The sequence below is a fragment of the Carassius gibelio genome, chromosome B8, assembly GCF_023724105.1.
Source record: "Carassius gibelio isolate Cgi1373 ecotype wild population from Czech Republic chromosome B8, carGib1.2-hapl.c, whole genome shotgun sequence".
NCBI classification, from domain to species: Eukaryota; Metazoa; Chordata; class Actinopteri; order Cypriniformes; family Cyprinidae; genus Carassius; species Carassius gibelio.
The window spans coordinates 2826402-2851057 of record NC_068403.1 but is presented as its reverse complement, the minus strand read 5'-3'; the positions used below and the strand labels follow the sequence as shown (position 1 = coordinate 2851057).

At 39.5% G+C, this 24656-nt stretch overlaps 2 protein-coding genes and 2 long non-coding RNA genes across 7 annotated transcripts; all 4 read left to right on the top strand.

The window, feature by feature from the left end:
* Positions 1-7988: 7988 nt before the first annotated feature.
* LOC127963491 (N-lysine methyltransferase KMT5A-A-like) lies at positions 7989-10174 on the top strand. Its single transcript, XM_052563432.1, has 4 exons — positions 7989-8341; positions 9170-9362; positions 9466-9534; positions 9717-10174. The coding sequence occupies exons 1-4, from the start codon at positions 8160-8162 to the stop codon at positions 9894-9896; spliced, it is 624 nt and encodes a 207-aa protein (XP_052419392.1). The 5' UTR covers positions 7989-8159; the 3' UTR covers positions 9897-10174.
* A 1569-nt stretch (positions 10175-11743) lies between these two features.
* LOC127964123 (uncharacterized) lies at positions 11744-15631 on the top strand. The gene is made up of 5 exons (XM_052564284.1): positions 11744-12334; positions 12427-12459; positions 12709-14662; positions 14787-14918; positions 15106-15631. Exons 1-5 carry the CDS (start codon positions 11744-11746, stop codon positions 15324-15326), a joined length of 2931 nt encoding a protein of 976 aa, XP_052420244.1. The 3' UTR covers positions 15327-15631.
* A 488-nt stretch (positions 15632-16119) lies between these two features.
* Positions 16120-19343, top strand: LOC127963497 (uncharacterized). 3 transcript variants are annotated; one of them, XR_008154849.1, is made up of 3 exons: positions 16120-16231; positions 16387-16696; positions 17291-19343. It is a non-coding gene; the product is annotated as an uncharacterized LOC127963497 (long non-coding RNA). The 3 variants fall into 3 exon arrangements; XR_008154847.1 differs by having other exon boundaries at positions 16131-16355; positions 16449-16696; XR_008154848.1 differs by having other exon boundaries at positions 16131-16417; positions 16573-16696.
* Positions 19344-21317: 1974 nt separating this feature from the next.
* Positions 21318-24421, top strand: LOC127963494 (uncharacterized). 2 transcript variants are annotated; one of them, XR_008154841.1, is made up of 6 exons: positions 21318-21569; positions 21668-21723; positions 21849-21883; positions 22051-22122; positions 22731-22834; positions 23401-24421. It is a non-coding gene; the product is annotated as an uncharacterized LOC127963494 (long non-coding RNA). The 2 variants fall into 2 exon arrangements; XR_008154840.1 differs by lacking the exon at positions 21849-21883.
* The last annotated feature ends 235 nt before the right edge of the window (positions 24422-24656 follow it).

Here is a 24656-nt window from a genome sequence, read left to right as displayed (position 1 = left end):
ACACGTTGGGTACATTTTTTTTACAAACCAGTGCACTTACTGGTTTGAAAATCTTAAGAATGATTCAAGAAATTATATATCTATGTATCTCTCTCTCTCTCTCTCTCTATATATATATAGAGAGAGAGAGAGAGAGAGAGCAGTTATAGTCATACAAAAGAACAAAAGTGTTTAAAAGAATCATGAATTAAGCTGGCACGTTTAAATGTTTGTTAACATATTTATTTGTTTTTACTTTGATTTTATAGCCCTAGCCCTAGCCCTAGCTGAGATCTGCTTCTGCTGCTCATACTGTGATCAGCCGCCCTTCCCCCACAGCACTCTCTGATCGCGCGCGCGCCCTTCCCCCACAGCACTGTCTCTGACTGACTCGCTGCAGATGAGATGAATGAATGAACTAACAAAAGTCTTGTGAGCTCTAGTTTACAGCAGACCTGCACGTTTTGAATATTCTTATTTGTAATTCTCTTAAAAACTTTATGATGTGGTGTTATTTTATAAAAAATAAGTGCACATCGGGTACTTTTTGCTCTTTTAAACCAGTGCATGTACGGACATGCGCACTGGTTCGTAGTTTGAGGTGGGTGCTCGGTTAAAAAGTGATCATGTGCTCTGTCCACTAGAAAGACTAACTTCATCACATTTTTTTTTTAAGTTTGAAGAAACAGTACTGTGGTTAAAACAAATATCATTGCCACCAGATAATTTTCTATTAGGCCAAATAAATGTAGTCACAATTTCAACGTGAAATCCAAATACGTAACTACGTCATTTACGCAAGTCAGCGACGGTGGTGTTTTCCCGGGAAATGCAGACACGTGATGATGGAATGCGAAACAGACGACAAACAACCCACCAGGAGGAAAGGTGAGACCAAGACGTCCTGAAAATGCATGATAACTAAATACATTGTGTAATATGAAATATAGTACGATGTATGTTTATTTTAGTGGTTTAATTATTTTTTGTAATAGGGTTTTATTTACTTCTCGATTGTATTTGAGTTTGCTTCTAAGCCTGTCTCATTTGATGATTTGTTGCAATAATGAAAACAAATTGTATATATAAAATTGACTATTAAATATAATTTTGTTATTTTTCATATAATAGTACTTTAGGTTCTACAAAGTAATCAAGACAACCGAGTCAGTGGTAGTTTACTAAATCATTGTTTTTCTCAAAAGTGTTGTAAAATATCAACAGTAATTTGAAATAATTCATTCTCATTTTTTAATATCATTATTTTATATATTATATTTTATGTAATACATTATTACATTATTTGCCCCCGAATTGGTTTTTTAGTGGAATGTTTTATTTTAATAATTTATCTTCACTGAGATTTTTTTGCACAATGACCATGAATTGATACTTTATAATATGTGTATTTTGTTTCAAGCTCCAAAGCAGACAAAAAGCACATTAAAAATAGTCCATATAAATCTAGCTGGTTATTGACTGAAAATCTCCCATATACTTTAGCTCTTAAATCAAATATAGATTGACATCCGTTGTGGTTACAAGACACACAAGAACCAATGGTTTTTGGCATTAATGACATTTCCATTTAAAAAAAAATATATATAATATAAAGATTTGTTCCACAGAAAAACACAACACCGGTTTGGATATGAGGGTTAGTATGTTAATTATGTGTGTTTTTGGTGAACAATTCCAGTAAGATCAACAGGATTTTTTAAAATATGCTTGTTTATTTCATTCATCTTATATTTATTTGTATTTATTTTTTCCAGTCATTTCAAGAAAGAAAGTCGCCATGCTGGGAAATAAAAGACGTAGGAAACCTCTGCAGGACGCTGAGCATCACATTACCTGTAAAACTGACAAGCCTGGGCTTCGAGAGCAGTTCATCAGCAAATATAAAGGCAAGTATAAATGACTAAGCAGTTTAGTAACTAATAACTAGGGCTGGGGGATATGGCAAAAAAGTTATCACGATAATTGTTTTATATTAGTCGATATCGACACAATAAATGTCAAATCTTTATTTCTTTCAAGTTTAAAGGCAGATATTTGCTCCTAAGTGAAAGTTGTAGAAACCAGAGCATTAATTGTGGTTTTAAACTACTCTTTATTGTCAGAACATATCATGACAAACACTTGCCAAACAGGTGAACATTTCACAAATCTGAGGTAGAACATTAAACATTTGTTATTTTCCCTTAACAAAATAAATATATTTATTGGAAAATGTATTTCTTAGTTCCTGGATGTGCTAATGGGGGATATTGTTTCAAGTCTTGAAACAGGTTTGTGTTGCCTGACTTTGATGGCACGGATCTTCAGCACAGTTTACAGTGCAGGCAGCAATATTAATATTAGATATATTTTGTCTCAAAATGCATATTTGACAATGATTTGCAGCAGTATTAGATTCAGTTAGGAGCAGATTTACTATGTAAAATTTATGTTCATTAACAAAAACAGTAACATCTTTTAAAACGACCTAAATTTTATTTGGTAAAATGTAATATTCTGACTGTTTGAGTTTTATTAAAATTAACCATTGGTCATCCAGTATCATGCATTTAGATCATGATAACCACAAAACCAAATACTGTAACTATTTTATTAATCCTTTAATACATTGTCTACATTACAGTTTTTTTCAATCGCTAACAAGCGCTTAACCATACTTCAGATACTTTTTCTAAACTCTTAACACAGACTAACACCTACAAAACACAATTAACCAAATGGATAATTTTTTTCTCAAAAACACATTTTGTTAAATTTATACTAAATCTTCATTTCAAAATAGAACACATCTTTCTCTGCACACACCAACTTTACCAAAACACTGGAAATCTGACTCAAAATTAAATTATTCTGTCAAAGAATAACACTTGTTTTCACCTCAAAAGGTACATACAGTCAATCAAAGTACACCAGGTTTCAAAATACTGGCTATTGTTGACATTACAAAAACTGGACTTTTCAGTCTCAGTTTTACAGGTATTTGCATGCAAAACATGCAATTCACTGTTTTACACTAAATTTCTTGGTTAGGAACTGTATGTCCAAATGTACAGTAATGTTCACATTCAAAAGCATTCCAGTAAAAAACTATTTTTCCTTTACTGTTTACTGCAGGAGGTACAGTAGAAACACGGTATGATAGAACAGAAAAGGTTTGACAGTATTGCTTACAGTGAACAAAATATCCATGAAACACATAAGAGCATTCTGAACAAAAAAACAACAACAGCAAAAAGCCCAGATAAAAAAAGGAGGGGGGGGGGGTAAAATAAAAACAATCTTTCACTGCTCCTCTCACTGCTCCTGCTCCTCTTACTGCTCCTCTCACTGCTCCCGCTCCTCTCACTGCTCCTCTCACTGCTCCTGCTCCCCTCACTGCTCCTCTCACTGCTCCGGCTCCTCTCACTGCATCTCTCACTGCTCCTGCTCCTCTCACTGCTCCGGCTCCTCTCACTGCATCTCTCACTGCTCCTGCTCCTCTCACTGTTCACTGCTCCTGCTCCTCTCACTGCATCTCTCACTGCTCCTGCTCCCGCTCCTCTCACTGCTCCTCTCACTGCTCCTGCTCCCCTCACTGCTCCTCTCACTGCTCCGGCTCCTCTCACTGCATCTCTCACTGCTCCTGCTCCTCTCACTGCTCCGGCTCCTCTCACTGCATCTCTCACTGCTCCTGCTCCTCTCACTGTTCACTGCTCCTGCTCCTCTCACTGCATCTCTCACTGCTCCTGCTCCCGCTCCTCTCACTGCTCCTCTCACTGCTCCTGCTCCCCTCACTGCTCCTCTCACTGCTCCGGCTCCTCTCACTGCATCTCTCACTGCTCCTGCTCCTCTCACTGCTCCGGCTCCTCTCACTGCATCTCTCACTGCTCCTGCTCCTCTCACTGTTCACTGCTCCTGCTCCTCTCACTGCATCTCTCACTGCTCCTCTCACTGCTCCTCTCACTGCATCTCTCACTGCTCCTGCTCCTCTCACTGCTCCTCTCACTGTTCACTGCTCCTGCATCTCTCACTGCTCCTCTCACTGCTCCTCTCACTGCATCTCTCACTGCTCCTGCTCCTCTCACTGCATCTCTCACTGCTCCTGCTCCTCTCAATGCTCCTCTCACTGTTCACTGCTCCTGCTCCTCTCACTGCATCTCTCACTGCTCCTGCTCCTCTCACTGCATCTCTCACTGCTCCTGCTCCTCTCACTGCATCTCTCACTGCATCTCTCACTGCTCCTGCTCCTCTCACTGCTCCTGCTTCTCTCACTGCATCTCTCACTGCATCTCTCACTGCATCTCTCACTGCATCTCTCACTGCATCTCTCACTGCTCCACTCACTGTTCAATGCTCCCGCTCCTCTCACTGCTCCTGCTCCCCTCACTGCATCTCTCACTGCTCCTGCTCCTCTCACTGCATCTCTCACTGCTCCTGCTCCTCTCACTGTTCACTGCTCCTGCTCCTCTCACTGGGCCCTTGCTCTTACTCTTCCTCGTCCATACATTAGTGTTTGTCTTTTTCTGTTTCTGTTTCCAAAAATATCACTCTTCAAAGTCCTCCTTTTACTGTATTGTATAAGTGTCAGTGTAATAGAAAAAAATAACCCCTGCAATTGAGTCTAAGCCAGATTGGAATCAGCTGTGGTTGGCCCAATTTACACAACATAAATCAGCTAAGATAAATAGTTTTTGAACTGATATCATTGCAGAAGCAGAGGTTTTTATACTGTATCTAAGGTTTGGAACATTGTTTTTGTTATTGTGGGATGTTGTGTGTTAACATTTGTAAATGCTACAAAAACGATCCATAATTATGTTGGGAGGTATAGCTTGTCTGTTCAGAAAATGTAAGCATTGTGGAAATGTGTTCAATGACTCCATATTGTGTAAAAACGACATGAAATGTGTGAATGGTATGGCCACAATAGACAGATGCTGTGCTAATTGTGTTTAGAGTTTTGAAAATATGACAACTGCTTGGACAAATACTTGTTTGCGACTGAAAACAACTGTAATAATATAAAACAATCCAATATGTATATCCCACATTTCATGGTGCAGTTAATATTATTAGGCTAACGTTACAGTAAATCCGTAGTAAATGGTGGGAATTTGTAGACAAAGAAGCCTTCTGACTGACCACAGTGTTTCTCCTGTTTGTCAGCGCGGTTTAATCGGCCTTTAAACTGGTTTAAATCACTGAAACGTGTGTTCTTGGCTGAAGTCAAGCGCTTCTCACTGGATCTGATGACAGAGACCGATCAGAGTAAACGCATCTGCTCTAGTGAGCTCGCGAGTCATGCTGCGCTGCCGTTTGGACTTTGAGCCGAGCGGATAAACGGTCCGTGTGGCGCGCGGGTCAAATGAGTTCGGTTCCGCTTTTGGTGCATAAACATTATCGAACATTTATCGAACTCTGGATATCGTTTTATCGAGAAATTATATCATGATAATTATCATTATCATTTTATCGCCCAGCCCTAGTAATAATGTTAATCTACAAAACTGAGAATTTAATGTAAGGCAAGTCATATGGTTGTTAGGCCACAAGTTAAACAGTACTTTATAAATATATATATTTTTTATTGTGCAGTCCAGATTCCTGAATAGAGTTCTGCTGGCATGAGCCCTAACTGTACGTACACACAGCCGCCGACTTGAGCTGCAAAGAAGCTCTGGCCGCCCTGTCAAGGACGCTTGTCAAAAAGTACGGGGAAGCTTGTTGACGCTTTGGCCGCTCTGACATAGCATGGAGAAGAGAAGTGTCACAACATAAAATGTAATAAACAGAAAAAACAAGCAATACACTGAAGAAACCTTTTATAATGACAGAATTATTATAACCGTTTTGGTCACATTTGTTTGGGAAGAAAAGAATAATTAGCTATTATTGTTATATTAATATTATATTTACTTTAATGTAATTGGTCAAATTGGTGTTACCGTGAGCAAATTAATTGCATTCCCGCTTAAAACGAGCGCTCGTAAATATTTCAAATAAGTTGAGCTCATTCTCAAATGTGTATCACTGTCGGATAATCTTGAAGTTGTTGTGTTTGGTGCTGCTTGAGAAGACATCGGACTCGGAGATTTTGGGTTCATGAAACCCTCCAGGGCCGTTATCAATTCAGAGAGTATCACCGGCTGGTGCAGCAGCTGCGGCTCGATGACGAGAGGTACGTCCAGCGGAACTTCAGGCTGGACACAGTTTGATAGCGTGTTGATAGAACTAATGTTTTGGTAGGAACGAAAGTTTACATCGTATGTTTCTCCGGAATCAGCCAGCGCGAAGGACGTCTTGGTTGCTGGCGTTTTGCTGCTGCTTGCCGCTGAACATAGCTCATTACCATAAAGTTGAGCTACTTCAACTTTCAGATTGACGCTCTAGTCGCTCAAAACGCCATGCCAAGGAATTTGACGCTCCTTGCAGCTGAGAGAAGCCAGCTTCCATTGAAAATGAATGACTTCCGGTAACTTTGGAAGCTCAAGTCGGCGGAGGTGTGTACGTCGTACAGTAAAACAAAGCAGTTGCATTTTTGCACTTCTGGTTCCATCAACCCAAAGTCAATGTTTATTTGCACATACATAACCCAATTATGCATAATAAGCCAACAGTTCTGGTGGTCATGTAAACGCAGACTAAGGTAATCATAAACGGCATAAGCATAAACCAATCGACACAGCTAGATTTTGTCTATGTTGTTCCAAACCCGTAAAACCTTCGTTCATCTTCGGAACACAAATTAAGATATTTTTGATGAAATCTGAGAGCTGGATCACTCCTCCATAGGCTTCCAAGGGACTGAAACTTGTTGGCCCAGAAAAGTTATAAAAGAGATCGTTAATATAGTCCAAGTGACTACAGTGGCTCAGTCTTAAGTATATCAAGCGACGAGAATACTTTTTGTGTGCAAAAAACAACAAAAATAATGACTTTATTCCACTATTCATTTCCTTCTCTTTGGGCCACGAGTGTTTTCACGTAGTAAAACTGCGCAGTGGGTCTGTGTTACACGTCACCACGTAGGCTCACTATTGGCCGACGCTGGTCATGTGTGTGATGCGTGTGACGTGCAACACAGACGCACTGCGCAGTTTTACTACGTGAATTCACTCGAGGCCCAGAGAGAAGGAAATGAATAGTGGAATAAAGTCGTTATTTTTATTTATTTTTTGCGCACAAAAAGTATTCTCGTCGCTTGATATACTTAAGACTGAGCCACTGTAGTCACTTGGACTATATTAACGATCTCTTTTATAACTTTTCTGGGCCAACAAGTTTCAGTCCCTTGGAAGTCTATGGAGGAGTGATCCAGCTCTCAGATTTCATCAAAAATATCTTAATTTGTGTTCTGAAGATGAACGAAGGTTTTACGGGTTTGGAACAACATGAGGGTGAGTAATTACTGAAAGAAATTTCATTTTTGGGTAAACTCTCCCTTTAACCTGTGTTCTGTGGCTTATTGAAGTGAGCATGTGTGATGTGTGACAGGAAAGTGTCCTTATTGTGGATTTAAGCACATCCAGAGAGAGCAAGTGTTTTCTCTACCCAAGAAACTCTTTAAATGTGTTCTCATCTCATGCAGAGGTGGTACAGTCAAAATCCTGCATCCGATACTGGATGAGAGGAGAATATGAGTCTGTAAGATTCCCACTGATATTCTGGAATACTCTTGGGCTTTATTTAACATCACAAGTGACATGACATATGAAATACACAAAGTCAGATACACATATGGTTTGCTTTTGACGTCATTAACCTGATTTACTTATAAAGGCACACAATCAGTCAAACATACATTACAAGAATGTAGAAACATTATATATATTACACAAGGATATGGATTTTCTATAGGGTTCTAAAATCCTATAAGGTTTTTGTGGAGGGAACTAGGTGAGGTGAACTACCGGGTTGGCCTTCAAAAATACATCATCACTGCGGCACTCTGTTCTAAACAATATATAGCCATGATCATATTGTTTGTGTAAGAAAATATGTAATTTTAACTGTATAATTTTAAGACTTAAAAGTATGAAAAGCAAAGCATGCTTTGAGATTAGCCTGGCTGACTATTTTCCTTCAGTAATTTCCCTTCTACATCATATAATGTACATCATATGGTAGAGAACTTTTAGTAAGAATCAAAATAATATTTGACATTAAAGAAACTGAAGCTAATGTATTTCTCCTCTTCAGGGCGTGGAGTTTTCACCACTGGAGCTTTTTTCAGAGGTGATTTTGTTCTTGAATACAGAGGTGAACTTCTGAGTTCACAGGAGAGTCTGGACCGAACTGGACACTACACTGAAGCTGAGAACACGTTCCTGTTTGATTTTCAGTGGCATGGCAAAAATTGGTGGTGAGTACAGAACTGCTGGATTGATGTAGTAGGTATGCTAAAATATCTGGAACTGTAAGATACTTAGTTCATGCCTGTAGTTCTGTTCGCTCGTTTCTTTTGGTCCGGATACGCTTAGTGTTCAGATTGGCATTTCTATCGTTGAACCTAAGTTATGATTGACCAGTCTGTCCTTTTTAGGGTCACATATTCCTGTTTTTGGTTTATTTACATGTCTCTGGTCCATGTTATGTTCATATTTCATTTGAACTGCACCAGAGTTCATTTGGAAGCCAACTGAAACCCTTCCTTTCAGCGTCTCGGTCCGCTTGTTTGGTCGCACCAGGTTTCAAATAGCAGCTTTCACATTTATTCAGATGAACCACATTAACAGCCTAAAAAAACATGCCAGATGTGAACACACCCTAATACTTCAAATTCACCATGAACTGACATAGAGTACGGAGTGTAGTTTCTTTGAGTCATCAAAAAAAATTCCCCCTGTATTCCCTAAAGAGAACAACATGGTAACTTTTAGATGCTTTTATCTGAGAGCTGTACATTACCATACATTGCAGTACACTATCATATAGATCAGTGGTTCTGAGACCCTCCTCTGCAGATTCTGTAGGTCTCCTTCACCTGATGCACTCAGATGAGTTCATAGAGCCATGTTCTGATGATGAACTCCTCATCTCAATCAGGTGGATTAAAACACCAGACATACAGCATATGCAGAGCAGTGGGTTCCCAGGACTGGAGTTCAGAACCACTTGTAAAAATAACTGTACATGTTTAGCATATATACTAAGATTATAAGTATTGAGTGTTCATTTTATGTTTTTATAGCATGGATGCATCTAAAGAAGACTCGTCTTTGGGAAGACTTGCAAACGATGAGACCAGAAATCCTACTTGCAAAATGAGAACTGTTGAAGTGAGCAGAAAACCTCACCTGTGTCTGTTTGCTGTACGAGACATTCTACCAGGAGAGGAAATCACTTACAATTATGGAGACTCAGATTGGCCATGGCGAGTCAAGGTATTATCAATAAAATGCTAAAGAGATTGATCAGTAATTCATGATAATTTTTTACTCTAATTCTGATTAGTTACCATGTGATTGTGGTCTCATATTTCTCAAGCCTTTGAATAAAGCATCAGCAGAATCCACTGATAAAAAGCCAGCCAGCAGTTTGCGCCTGCATAAATCCGTAAGTCCACTTTAAAACATCTGTATCATTATTCTATATTATTGACTCTCTCAGCATAGAGTTGTGTGTGGAATGATATATAAAGTATAGGACAGCTAGAGGAATGAACATTAACAAGTTTTTTTGTCCTTTACAAATATTCTGATATTTTGATATTCATTGGTTTCTTTTCTGACATCTAGCCCCATTGTGCAGCTTCTGTTTCCTCTCCTGAACTGGACAAGGTAAACAGCAATGGTCCTCATAAGCAGTCAGGCAAAGCAAGAACATCAAGGAATAAAATGGTAACCATCTTAAACATGCAACAACTATCTACTGATGTTTACTGCCAGCTAGTTAAAAATGCAATAAGTGATTTCTGAGAAACACTTAATATTTGAAATCGACACCCAAACAAACACACCCCTCCCTTCATTGCTCCGCCCCCAAAATAATGAACACGCAACACAGTAAACCACTATTAGCTGGTGCTCAGGTGTTCAAATAGAAAATATCTTTATTGCTGGCAAACCATAGAATGGTTTGGTTTTAGTTGATTTGTAGGTGCATATCGACTTCATCCAGCACCCGTGTCATTTGAAATGTATTTATCTACTCACAATTAAAAAAAACAAACAAGAAATTATTTAACGCTGCAGTCCTAGTTTTTTGTCTTTGTCACCATTTCTGTTCGAAATCTGCAATTGCAGTCATTTGTGGAATTATCAACTTTACATGGGTTGTGCTTTCACACGGCACAGCGCGAATGAATCCTATGTTTTGAGGAGAACGTGCTGCTGTCAATCACATCGCGTCGGTGTGGATACTGTCATTTGCAATCACAGATTATACTTTTTGGAAGTATGAGTCATGACCAACAGAAGAATGTTCACCGGAAAATGACACTGGAACAAGTAACATCCACTTTTGTTCTGACCAACTAAGGGTAAAAAAAGCTTTGCAGTGAATCGCGCTGATGAAAGGTGGGGTATGTGATTTGCAAAACGGCCGGCAGATTTTAAAATTACACAACTCAAATGGCCTTACCTTCTTTCCTTTGACTCCACCCATTCGAAGTACATGGACACGATGGGGGAGGGGGTATGGTACGACCGTTTGATTGACGCAGTTACTGTCTAATGATTCTAGGTAGTTTTGGAAATGATTGGCTGGAGTTTTTCGAGTCCTGCCTGTTCCACAGATGATTAAATTGCTTACTTTTCATTTCAGTGCTTCTAACTCAGTGGCTGTAAGTGGGTTAGGAATAGGATTTCAAGTGATTTTGAAAAAATGGACAAAAAAGACAATTACATACCCCACCTTTAAATCTAACAATCGCTTATCAATTATCATATCACATCAAACCGTGCAAACTATACTTTGTTCTCAAATTGTTAATGTTAACAACATCAGCATTGTGTGACTACATTTAAGGCCCTTCAGATATTTATCCTTGTTTTCGTGTGGGCCAGGTGGCCAGTCTCTTTTTTTCTGTAGCCACTCCAAAGTCCAAGTCTTTTGCATTTTACAACGGGTGAATCTCAGTTGTCACTGGTGATTGTCATTTGAACCTTTCTGGATCTGCCATCAAATTAATACGTTTAATTATATCAATTGCTGTGAGAAATGGATATAAATCTCCACCTCCAACATCCTCACACGCAATATATCCAATAAGCCGAAAATCCTTCTCTATGTGTACAGAAGTGATGTAATGACGCAAAAAATGCTTGAAATTCACGCGGAAATACACCAGTACCAATGGAATTAAAAATATTATTACAAGCTTACTGTTTTGAATCAAGCTAAGGCAAGCAGATAGGAAATCAGGAAATTAATTATGTAGTGAACTAATCCTTTAACTAGTTATTGGTTCAGTGTTTTAATGTCTGAACCAATGTAACTATTAATGTGACTTTTGTCACAATTTGTATGTAAAGTTTGTATAAATGTTTGGTTAGAGTTTTTTATTTTATTAATGATCTTTGCTTTGAAATGTGCAAAACATGTTTGTTTATTTTTTGATCACCCTTACAGTGTGTTTGTTCTTGTCTTATATGGATGCCACAGTTTTTAATATTGTTAAAGTACATTTTATTCTTGTTTAAGCTAAATTCCTCTTATTACATCTGCAGAAGCAGTTCCAATCAAGACTGTTACAGTCATCCTCAGTCGCATCCACATCTGATGCACCCTCTTCATCGGCACCCTGTGCTTTGTTCACTCTATAATGGCCTTATCAACCTCATGCCCTCCTGCCCTGTCCTCATCACCGTCAACACCACCTGCGCCACCCACGTCACCTTCAACCTCGCCTGTGCAGCCTTCATCACCTTCTCATGCGCAGCCCTCATCATCCTCGCCTGCGCAGCCTTCATCCCCTTCTCATGTGCAGCCCTCATCATCCTCATCCTCGCCTGCACAGCCCTCATCACCTTCTCATGTGCAGCCCTCATCATCCTCATCCTCGCCTGCGCAGCCCTCATCACCTTCTCATGTGCAGCCCTCATCATCCTCATCCTCGCCTGCGCAGCCTTCATCACCTTCTCATGTGCAGCCCTCATCGCCTTCTCATGTGCATCCCTCATCATCCTCATCCTCGCCTGCGCAGCCTTCATCACCTTCTCATGTGCAGCCCTCATCGCCTTCTCATGTGCAGCCCTCATCATCCTCATCCTCGCCTGCGCAGCCCTCATCACCTTCTCATGTGCAGCCCTCATCATCCTCATCTTCTCCTGCTCCACCCTTATCTTCACCTTGTGCTGCATCAACACCTGTGGTTCACTCATCACAGGCGTCTGAGACCCTCTCATTAAGGAAGGTGGGTAGATTCATTTTTGGACTGGTAAATCTTACAATAAATTATATGAAATAAAATATTATTTATATTTGTTTGTATTTCTCCTCTTCCAGATATCCTCTTTAAGGCCATCAAGAAAAAGACAGGTATGTCACTTGCCATGTGATCATTTATACGCTCAATATTTTTTGCATAATTATGGCTTTGCTTGCCAGTATCGGCAAATGATGAAACGTAATGTTACATGATCCACTGCCATACCCACTATGCCCAAATACTACCTGTTCTATTAGATTCTGCCAGTGGTGTACTCGTGTGATCACTAAAATATATAATTAAAAAAAAAAAAAAAACATTTTGTACTATTTGAGTAAGTGTTAAATTCTCTCATTCAGTATTCAGGAAGTGCCGTCTGTGATACAGACTACAGCGATGTCACAGACTACAGCGATGTTGACTATATACCAAAAATCAGCTCAGATGATTCGGATGGTAGTTCTTCTGGACATGACATGGTCAAAAGTGCTTTGATACATCCAACATCTCCCAAAGAGGCAGGTAGTTTATCTGATCAATGTATGACCGCACCATCACCTAAAAAGATGAAATGCCAATCTAAAGAGACAAACACCTCGTCTGGTGATAAGACTTTTATTCAGTCAATGCCATCACCTAAGCAGGAACGCAAGACGTACAACAAAAAGCAGTATTGCCTTTATTGCTCTAAGCCATATTCAAAAATGGCCAGACACCTTGAATTTGTCCATCGCAACGAAGTGGGGGTTGTAAAGGCAGTAGCATTTCCAAAACATTCCAAAGAAAGACGAGTCCAGTTAAACCTCCTTAGAAAAAGGGGCAACTTTGCCCACAACACCGATGTGGTGAGACAAGGACATGGGGAGATGATTGCCTGCTACCGTCCAAAAAATAGTCAAAGAGCCAATGAATTTATTCACTGCATTTACTGCCAAGGGCTTTATAACAAGCGTAGCCTTTGGAAACATATCAAAAACTGTCCCCTGAAACCAAAAAATGAGGATGCCCAGGGCAGGAAAAGAGTTCGATCCCTGTGTGCTCTAAACACACCAGTGGGCTTAGAAGTGAGCAAAGGATTCAAGAAAGTACTCTCCTTTATGAACTATGATGAAGTTTCGCGTGTAGTTCATACTGACAGATGCATCATGCAGCTGGGGGAGCACATGTTCAACAGGATGGGGTCTGATGTGACCAAACATGACTACATCAGACAGAAGATGAGAGAAGTAGGCAGACTTCTTCTTGAAGCAAGGAAGATTACCCCACTGAGAACAATGGTAGACTTCATCATACCAACTAACTTCAAACATGTCATAGCAGCTGTTAAAGTTGTATCTGGCTATGATGAAGAGAAAAACTCCTACCGCATTCCTTCTTTAGCTCTCAAACTTGGGCATTCTTTAAACAAGATATCTAGCATTGTTGAGAGCAATGCCATGATGTATGGAGATCATGAGCGTGCTGAGTGTGCCCGAGACTTCAGGAAAATACACCAGGCAAGGTGGAATGAGTACATTTCTGCTGGTGCTATAACTACATTGAAAGAAGCCAAGTGGAACACACCACAGATCATTCCTTTCACTCAGGATGTCAAAGTCCTGCACACACATCTTGAAAAGAAACACAATGAGCTCCTAAGTAAGCTCAGATCTTGCCCTTCTGCTGACAGCTACGCTGCTCTAGCCAAGGTCACGCTGTCCCAGGTCATCCTGTTCAACCGAAGGAGAGAAGGTGAGGTATCCCGGATGCTTTTGTCAGCTTTTAAAAGCAGGGATTCTTCTGAGCTACACGAAGACATTGCCATCTGTCTGTCTGAGTTTGAGAGGAAGCTGTGTCTGCACTTCTCAAGAGTTGAGATCCGTGGTAAACGAGGGAGAAAGGTTCCTGTGCTCCTCAAGCCTTCCATGGTTTCTGCCATGGAGCTGCTTGTTGAAACGCGTGAGCTTTGTGGTGTTCCAGCAGAGAATCCCTTTATGTTTGCTAGATGTGGAGCAATGTCTGCCTACAGAGGAGGAGAGTGCATCAACAAAGCTGCTTGCGAATGTGGCATAAAGAACCCTGATGCACTGTCATCAACTAGGCTCAGGAAACACATAGCAACCATGTCTAAAATTCTTAACCTTAATGAGAATGAAGCAGACCAACTGGCTGATTTCCTTGGTCACGATATCAGAATCCACAGACAGTATTATCGGTTACCAGAGGGAACACTGCAGCTGGCAAAAATGAGTAAAGTCCTAATGGCCATGGAGAAAGGAACACTGTCTGACTACAAAGGAAAGAAACTTGATGACATTGAAATTGACCCAAATGGTATGAGTATACATGCTCTGTGTGTATCTGTGCTGTACATATTTACAAAACAATGTATATATTCATGTCACAGATACTAGGTATAAGCAATAAAGTGTTCATTTTTCGTTATTTAATTATTAAGAGCAACTTGAGGCCCAAGGTGATTCCATGTCAAGTGATGAGGAGGATTCCAGTGACCTATCTCAGACAACAGCACCAGTACAGACTGATCAACCTGTTCAATCTGAACAAGCTGTTTCACAGGAGGATCAAGGTAAGAAAAATCTCTACATTGCACAAACAACAATAATCAAATAAACATGAATTAGCTCCATGCAGCAATATCCAGACAAATTAAAAAAAAATTATGCATTAGGACACAGTCTTGATTTGCTCTTTACTCACCGATTTAGTTGTAATGAGAATGTGTAATGAGAATTTACTTTTTAATTATTTCATAGGTTCTTCAAATGCTCCAAAAAAGAAATGGGAGGACAGTGAGGTAAAAGCAGTAGAGAGACACATGATGAGTTTCATCAAGACATGCAAAGTTCCTGGTAAGCAAGACTGTGAAAGATGCATTCACGCAGAGCCAGAAGCTTTGAAGCAGCGAACATGGACTGGTGTGAAAAATTATGTGCGGAACAGGATCACGACTCTTAAAAGAAAGGGTGGTTTGTAGGAAGGCACAAACACTTCAGCACTTTGCACATTATGCTCTTTTTGTAGGAAATGGAGCTAAATTAAAAGAAATGAGGATAAAGGTGTAGAAATATTTTGTGGATGGAATGAAACAGAATATAAAGTGAAAAGTTAGAGTATAAGAAGGTTAATGAAGAAGTAGAGGATAGTAAGAGTCAATTTTCTTTGTTCAGTTACAATATAGTTGGATGAAATGTCATGTTAAACTTTTTGATATTTCTGTCATAGAGGGAGGAGAGAATGTAAAGATGATAAAAAAGGGAAGAGTGAATAGCTGTGCTGGACATGGGCTATGGCTGGATGTAATCGATTGGTGAGAGTTAATGTGTGCAGACGAGAGAAGCTGAAAACTGAGATGTGATGTCAGACACTTTCTGCTTCCTGTAGTGATGCAGAGCCAGAAGCTTTGAAGCAGCGAACATGGACTGGTGTGAAAAATAATGTGCGGAACAGGATCACGACTCCTAAAAGAAAGGGTGGTTTGTAGGGAGGCACAAACACTTCAACACTTTGCACATTATGCTCTTTTCGTAAGAAATGGAGCTAAATTAAAAGAAATTAAGATAAAGGTGTAGACATTAAAATTAAGAGACGCTCGCGCTGTTTGCATACTTTACCACAGCTGAAGTAGAAAAAATTCATTATTTTCCAAATACACAGATATTTCGGAGACATTTTCATTCAATACATGCACTGCTTGATACAGTGTCTGTTTGTACAAGAATAAAGTTCAGCATAAGCCTAAATACCAATGTAAAGAGGGAGGAGAGAATGTAAAGGGGACGTAAAGAGGGAGGAGAGAATGTAAAGGGGACGTAAAGAGGTAGGAGAGAATGTAAAGGGGACGTAAAGAGGTAGGAGAGAATGTAAAGGGGACGTAAAGAGGTAGGAGAGAATGTAAAGGGGACGTAAAGAGGGAGGAGAGAATGTAAAGGGGACGTAAAGAGGGAGGAGAGAATGTAAAGGGGACGTAAAGTGGGAGGAGAGAATGTAAAGGGGACGTAAAGAGGTAGGAGAGAATGTAAAGGGGACGTAAAGAGGGAGGAGAGAATGTAAAGGGGACGTAAAGAGGTAGGAGAGAATGTAAAGGGGACGTAAAGAGGTAGGAGAGAATGTAAAGGGGACGTAAAGAGGTAGGAGAGAATGTAAAGGGGACGTAAAGTGGGAGGAGAGAATGTAAAGGGGACGTAAAGAGGTAGGAGAGAATGTAAAGGGGACGTAAAGAGGGAGGAGAGAATGTAAAGGGGACGTAAAGAGGGAGGAGAGAATGTAAAGGGGACGTAAAGAGGGAGGAGAGAATGTAACGGGGACGTAAAGAGGGAGGAGAGAATGTAAAGGGGACGTAAAGAGGTAGGAGAGAATGTAAAGGGGACGTAAAGAGGGAGGGGAGAATGTAAAGGGGACGTAAAGAGGGAGGAGAGAATGTAAAGGGGACGTAAAGTGGGAGGAGAGAATGTAAAGGGGACGTAAAGTGGGAGGAGAGAATGTAACGGGGACGTAAAGAGGTAGGAGAGAATGTAACGGGGACGTAATGAGGGAGGAGAGAATGTAAAGGGGACGTAAAGTGGGAGGAGAGAATGTAAAGGGGACGTAAAGTGGGAGGAGAGAATGTAACGGGGACGTAAAGAGGTAGGAGAGAATGTAAAGGGGACGTAAAGTGGGAGGAGAGAATGTAACGGGGACGTAATGAGGGAGGAGAGAATGTAAAGGGAACGTAAAGGATGTAAAGTAGGAGAGCATGTAAAGGGGACGTAAAGAGGGAGGGGAGAATGTAAAGGGGACGTAAAGAGGGAGGGGAGAATGTAAAGGGGATGTAAAGAGGGAGGGGAGAATTTAAAGGAGACGAAAGAGGGAGGGGAGAATGCAAAGGGAACGTAAAGAGGGAGGGGAGAATGTAAAGGGGACGTAAAGAGGGAGGAGAGCATGTAAAGGGAACGTAAAGAGGGAGGAGAGAATGTAAAGGGGACGTAAAGAGGGAGGAGAGAATGTAAAGGGGACGTAAAGAGGGAGGAGAGAATGTAAAGGGGACGTAAAGAGGGAGGAGAGCATGTAAAGAGGGAGGAGAGCATGTAAAGGGTACGTAAAGAGGGAGGAGAGACAGCGACGCCCTTGCTGTGCCATAAGGCAACAGAGTACAACTAGAGTGATTGGAGAGCAGGAGGACTCAGATAGAGCAGATTCTCTAGAGCGACTCACGAGCTCTGATGATGACACAGCTAATCCACGATTGGCAGAGTACACCGCTTGACAACGATCACGTGTGTTTCATGTCTCTTCTCACACCTTCAGTTCCACTAAGGATCACATCTGTTCTTTATAACAGTAAAAGCTCTTTTCACATAGTTGCGATAAATGTTTATCAAAATAAAACAAATAAAACAATGTAGACCCCACTTCACTGGTATTTAGGCTTATTTTGAACTTTATTCTTGTACAAACAGTAGTGCATGTATTGAATGAAAATGTCTCTGAAATATCTGTATTTGGAAAATAATGCGTTTATTCCACTTCAGCTGTGGTAAAGTATGCAAACTTAGCCTGAGCATCACTACAGGAAGCAGAAAGTGTCTGACATCACATCTCAGTTTTCAGCTTCTCTCATCTGCACACGGCAACTCTCACCAATCGGTTACATCCAGCCACAGCCCATGTCCAGCACAGCTAATATAAGGGATGAATAGAGGCAGTAAATGTAAAGAGGATGAAAAGAGGGAGGAGTAAAGCGGGTAAAAAGAGGGAGGAGTAGAGTTAAAGAGGATAGAGAGGGAGGAGTAAAGAGGGTAAAAAGAGGGAGGAGTAGAGTTAAAGAGGATAGAGAGGGAGGAGTAAAGAGGGTAAAAGAGGGAGGAGTAGAGTTAAAGAAGATAGAGAGGGAGGAGTAAAGAGGGTAAAAAGAGGGAGGAGTAGAGTTAAAGAGGGAGGAAGTAAAGGAGGAAGTAGAGAGATTTTGAAGAAGGGTGGATGGAGGAAGTACAGAGGATAGTTGGGCACTGAGAATCATTCCCACCTCCAAGTTAATTGATTTTTCATTGTTGTTCTTTAAAAAAAAAATTTTTTTTTGAAGTTCTGTCATTAACTGCAATGTGCACTTTCAACACAATGTGTCCAAGACTGTTAATATTAAAGAGTCATTTAATCAGAGTCCCCAAAGAGTCATTTAATCGGAGTGTGTGTGTGTCACTCGAGTCCCCAAAGAGTCATTTAATCGGAGTGTGTGTGTCACTCGAGTCCCCAAAGAGTCATTTAATCGGAGTGTGTGTGTCACTCGAGTCCCCAAAGAGTCATTTAATCGGAGTGTGTGTGTGTCACTAGAGTCCCCAAAGAGTCATTTAATCGGAGTGTGTGTGTCACTCGAGTCCCCAAAGAGTCATTTAATTGGAGTGTGTGTGTCACTAGAGTCCCCAAAGGGTCATTTAATCGGAGTGTGTGTGTCACTCGAGTCCCCAAAGAGTCATTTAATTGGAGTGTGTGTGTCACTAGAGTCCCCAAAGGGTCATTTAATCGGAGTGTGTGTGTGTCACTAGAGTCCCCAAAGAGTCATTTAATCGGAGTGTGTGTGTCACTAGAGTCCCCAAAGGGTCATTTAATCGGAGTGTGTGTCACCTGAGTCCCCAATGAGTCGTTCAATTGGAGTGTGTGTGTCACTAGAGTCCCCAAAGGGTCATTTAATCGGAGTGTGTGTGTGTCACTCGAGTCCCCAAAGGGTCATTTAATCGGAGTGTGTGTGTGTCACTCGAGTCCCCAAAGGGTCATTTAATCGGAGTGTGTGTGTCACTAGAGTCCCCAAAGGGTCATTTAATCGGAGTGTGTGTGTGTCACTCGAGTCCCCAAAGGGTCATTTAATCGGAGTGTGTGTGTGTCACTCGAGTCCCCAAAGGGTCATTTAATCGGAGTGTGTGTGTCACTAGAGTCCCCAAAGGGTCATTTAATCGGAGTGTGTGCGTCACTAGAGTCCCCAAAGAGTCATTTAATCGGAGTGTGTGTGTCACTAGAGTCCCCAAAGGGTCATTTAATCGGAGAGTGTGTATCACTATTTTTATTTGTATAGAGTTTTTTTGACAATTACTACACTTTACAGAAGAACATGCCTAATGTCTTAAAACCCCAGTGTGTAGCCAAAGATGACTCTGGTGAGGAAAAGTCCTTAAGATGTTTCTGTGATAATGATTAGTTTACAGTCGATGCTAAATTAACTAGAGGGATGCAGATTCGGTCAGTGAAAGGTTCTCTGCCATGAAGTGAAGTCAGTTTTATTTCTATAGCGCATTATACAATACAGATGGTTTCAAAGGAGCTTCACACACATAAAATAACTTGCAAATGTCAACAATTATGAAATGACTTATGTAGAGCTGTTTTGCAGTTGAAATTAAAGACAATAGTGTTATTATTCAGCTCAATTCTGTTCATCTTTTGCTTCTGATAGTCAATCAGTCAAGTCAATAACATTTCTGAATGTTAATCGTCATTCCCCAACTGAGCAGCCAAAGGCACTTGATCTCAAGCTACAAATCAGACAAAACATGTAGGCTACCCATTTACATTGATCTTGCTGAAAAGAAGAAACCCAGTTTACTCTCTCACACCTGTATCTTTGCATTAGCTTGATTTCACTGTCCAGTATTGGAACTTTGAATTGTAATATTCTACTTCTGTCTTCTTAGGATAAATAATATATACCATCTCAACAATGTCCTGAAAGTATACCTTAACCAGAGTTTGTGTATCACCATGGTCCTCAAAGTATGACTTGATCAGAGTTTGTGTTTAATGTCCCCAAAAGCGACATATAAAATAATGTCCCTAAAGTGATGGTAAAATGTCAGGTCTTTAAGGAAGGCTTTTATTGATAAAATCAAGTGATATTTGTGATGACAGCTTCTCCAGAAGTGCAGTCATATCTTTCTTTAGTCTCTAGACCCTTCAGAAAGGGGTGTCCCTAAAGGTAGGGTTTCCAGTCATACGTCCTCACATTGTGGTTAAGTAGGTATGTGTGTGTGTGTGTGTGTTTGGGGCCTTTAGAAATACTCTTTGGGATTGTTTGTGCCATATCCTGTGATGTGTATGTTCTTAGCCTTTTCTTTTTAGATCTAGACTGAAGGCTTCTTAGACTAAATGCTAATGTGCTAATAAAATTATTTTACATTGACAGTTAAATTTGTGATATTGTGTTAAAAAGTTCCCAAAATGTTATTTTATTTTAAAGTTTGTGTAAAACAAGGTCTGATTTTGTACAAGATAACAAATCTCACAAATTACTTCATTTATCTACACTTACATTAAAAACATTTTTTTTCAAGAAATTAATACTTTTATTAAGCAAGGATGCATTCAATTGATCAAAAGTGACAAAAAAAATAGTTTTACAAAATAATTATATTTCGGATAAAAGGTGTTGTTCTGAACTTTCTATTCATCTGTGAATCCTGAAAAATTTTATGTATCACAGTTTCCACAAAAATATAAACGGTTTTCTACATTGGTAATAATCAATGTTTTATTGAGTAGCAAATCAGCATCAAGGTTATTAAATAAATAATTAATAAGTAATAAGTAAGCATCACGAGCGGCCTCGAGTCATTTGAGTCAAGATCGGGACTTCAGAGCGGGACCGCGAATCATTTGAGTCGAGCCAGATCGGGACTTCAGAGCGGGACCGCGAATCATTTGAGTCATTTGAGTCAGATCGGGACTTCAGAGCGGGTCCGCGAATCATTTGAGTCATTTGAGTCAGATCGGGACTTCAGAGCGGTTTCGCGAATCATTTGAGTCGAGTCAGATCGGGACTTCAGAGCGGTTTCGCGAATCATTTGAGTCGAGTCAGATCGGGACTTCAGAGCGGGATCGCGAATCTTTTGGATCAGATCAGATCTTCATTTGGTCTGTCGAATTTGGTCCAAATTAAGCTCAAAAAGCGACATTTAACGTCTTTTTTTTTTTTAAACCAAATTTAGCCCAAAAATAAATGTAGATGGGCTTTAGTCCAAATTTAGCAGAAAAAACATTTTATTTTGCACCACAAAGCCATTAACATAAACTAGTGAGCTAATATATTAGACGTCATGTCTGAAGCACTGTTAAATATATTGAAATATATTTTGAAAACACTTGATGGTCACGCACTGAACTGGAGCAGAGGACGTCACCATGGAAACGGGGCTCAGCCCAACTGTCAAGCAGCTGAACGGAAGCTGTCTCTCATGGTTGTTTTCTCTCATTTCAGGTAAGTTTAATCCCTAATTACAACAATGTAACATAAAAGGGTCACTGAAACTTTCTTTCATGTAAATGACACGCTTTCGTTGAAAATGTACTTTATAGAAATGGGCAGTGTCTTCAGAAAAAGTCCGTTAGCACCGTAATGCTAACTACAAGAGGTAACTTTATATGCATCTTTCACAATATATTTCGCCTACATCAGCATGAATCTGTAATTATCTTATATATGTGTGTGTTTACATAATATTTTCATAATATGTGTGTGTGTTTGTTTGCCTGTTAGTTATTTTGATGTCCACACTGTAAGAGTATTACTCGGTTAGTAAACCTAAAACTTTAAGTTCTGTTATTTTTCTTTTAATTTGTTTGTATAATCTGTAAATTATTTTTCTTTTCTGCATTTCACCTCTGCTATTGTTTATTTATAATAAACCTGGCATTGTATAATAAATATTGTTGGCTTTGACAGATTGTTTATGTTCTAGATTCTTCCATGCTGAAGGCCGTGCATGTATCCAGCTGAAGAACATTTTTAGACATTATGAAACATATGACTAGTAAGTAATACCTCAAACATACACTACCATTCAAACGTTTAAGGGTCAGATTTATCATGTATTTAAAATAAATATTTTATACTCACCACTGCTGCATTTATTTGATTAAAATACAGTAAAATAGTAACATTGTGAAATTACTAGGGGTGACCCGACTAAGGTTTTTCATAGTCGAATCTGAATTTTAAAATCTTGGTGATATTTGACTGATAGTCTAATCATATGTTTAGGGGCAGAATACACTGAGTCAAGTCATAATTACATTGGACAGTCATAATTACTGATCTTAACACACAGGTAAAATGTGTAATGAACACCTCGCAGATACAAACGGGGTAAATAATAGTTCATCACTGATAGATCTTTTCTATTTCAGAGACTGAAAATCATTGATTAAAACACAAATTAATTGTAACTTATTGGAAGAGGAATAATAAGAAGAAAAGAAAATGCACCTGTGACTTAATATTGCTTATTTTGCAGTGTGTTGAAAGTGCTTTATTCTCATCTTTGTGCATTTTCAGATGTTGTGCATATTTATGGATCAAATTATTTAACGTTGTTTAACTTTTTAACATTATAATATTGGTTGTCTTCTCTTTTTTCAGAATTAAGCTCCAACCCCAGTTAAACAGATCTGAGCAGCTGATCAAGGATCAGCAGAAACTCTGCAGAACGGTGCTCCTCCAGCCCAGGACTGGACACCAGTGTTGTAAGTCATTCTGCCTCTTTATAGTTCATGTTCAGAACATATTGCAGGAGATCGCAACATTGTCTCTCAAGGTCCACTTACATGCAGAGTTTTGCACCAACCTAGTGCAACCTTGTGTACACAATATATTCACAACTTGGCAAACTGTGAAGCTGATTGAGACGTAAACTCTGCATGACAGTGGACCTTAAGCCAAGCAAAGGTCTCTGCAGGAAAGTAATGGGAGTTACCAGATCAGGGTGTTTTTAGATCATGATACCTGATTGGCTGACGTAGTGACGGTAGGTTTAGGGGTGGGGTTAGGTAAGGGGGATCATTTTGATTGACATGATTTAGAAACACCCAGCAGTTTGAAAACACACACTCAATCATAAACGCCCACTTTTACTCTGCAGAGACCCAAGTCTCACCTTAAGGGCCAGAGTTGACAACCCCTGATATACTAATTAGTTAATAATCCCTCATGAAGAATGAGTACACTTTAATTTGTACATTTTGGACAAGGACAACCATTGTTTTTGTATTATTAATTTACATTTTAGTTACTGTTTTCTTTCTCACTTTAGATGTTGGAGAAAAAACAGTGAGGCTAAAGCATTCAAAGTGGAAACATCTGCCGTGGCTCATTAATCCAGAATTGGGATGGAGGAAGGAGCAGAAGAAGCAGAAGATCAGAGATCAGGCAGAGATCTACTGGTGCCCCTGTGGGAAACCATTTACCTAATGTGTTAGTTAAACCAAAGATTTTCATCACTCACCTTTACGTTGTTCCAAGCCAGACTTTTGTTCATCTTTGAAACATAAATGCAGAACTTTTTAATGAAATCTGAGAATTTTTTTAAATCTAAAATAACGCATTCACACAAGCACCATGATGCATCAGTGATGCATTGGCGTGAGAGCTGGCGCTTTTGGTGCTGTTGTGAAAATCCATTGGGGATTCCTAATTTCTGAATAGATTTTTTTTGCTGTTGTTGTTTTTTGCGTACACAAGACATCTTTAAAAAAATATCTTCATTTGTGTTCTGCACAAAAGGGTGTTATGGGTTTGGGGTAACATGAGGGTAAGAAATTAATGACAGAATTTAAATTTTTGGTTGTTCTAATGTGGTTATAATTGTTCATAGTTTATTGTCTTGAAAAATTATATTTATACAGAAAGATGGATTAATTTGATAAGTTTATAGTAAAGACTTTTAAATTGATTTTAAAAAATCAAAATAAATTCTACTCTTTTGCAAGGTCTATTAAAAATATTACTGATAAATGTAATGGTTTCCACAAAATATTGGGCAGCACAACTGTGTTAAACATTGATAATAATCAGAAATGTTTCTTGAGCAGCAAATCATATACTATAATGATTTCTGAAGATCATGTAACACTGAAGACTGGAGTAATTGTGTTAAAAATTCAGTTTACAGTCATAAATTACATTTTACAATGCATCCACATAGAAAACAATTATTTCTGTAGTTATATTTCACAATATTACTGTTTTTACGGTCTGTTTAATCAAAGGAGGCTTAAGATGTGATCAAGAATTTACATGAAAGATGTAATGTGTCAATAAATGTGTCAATATACTGTGAATTGTCTCATTTTCACTAATTAGGAATATGAAAAATAATTCACAGTTGTTATTAGGTCTGAAAAGACGTCTTTTCAACTTTAACTTTACAACCATATTTAGACGTAATTTGAAGTCATTTGAGTCAAATCGGGACTTCAGAGCGGGACCGCGAATCATTTGAGTCAGATCGGGACTTCAGAGCGGGTCCGCGAATCATTTGTGTCATTTGAGTCAGATCGCGACTTCAGA

Excerpts from the sequence above, each read along its gene's own strand:
- LOC127963491 (XM_052563432.1), top strand. The coding sequence starts at position 8,160 with ATGTATTTCTCCTCTTCAGGGCGTGGAGTTTTCACCACTGGAGCTTTT. Across the intron at positions 8,342-9,169 it reads TGGCATGGCAAAAATTGGTG|CATGGATGCATCTAAAGAAG; the intron begins GTGAGTACAGAA and ends ATGTTTTTATAG. Across the intron at positions 9,535-9,716 it reads GTTTGCGCCTGCATAAATCC|CCCCATTGTGCAGCTTCTGT; the intron begins GTAAGTCCACTT and ends TCTGACATCTAG.
- LOC127964123 (XM_052564284.1), top strand. The coding sequence starts at position 11,744 with ATGGCCTTATCAACCTCATGCCCTCCTGCCCTGTCCTCATCACCGTCA. Across the intron at positions 12,460-12,708 it reads GGCCATCAAGAAAAAGACAG|TATTCAGGAAGTGCCGTCTG; the intron begins GTATGTCACTTG and ends TCTCTCATTCAG. Across the intron at positions 14,663-14,786 it reads CATTGAAATTGACCCAAATG|AGCAACTTGAGGCCCAAGGT; the intron begins GTATGAGTATAC and ends TTAATTATTAAG.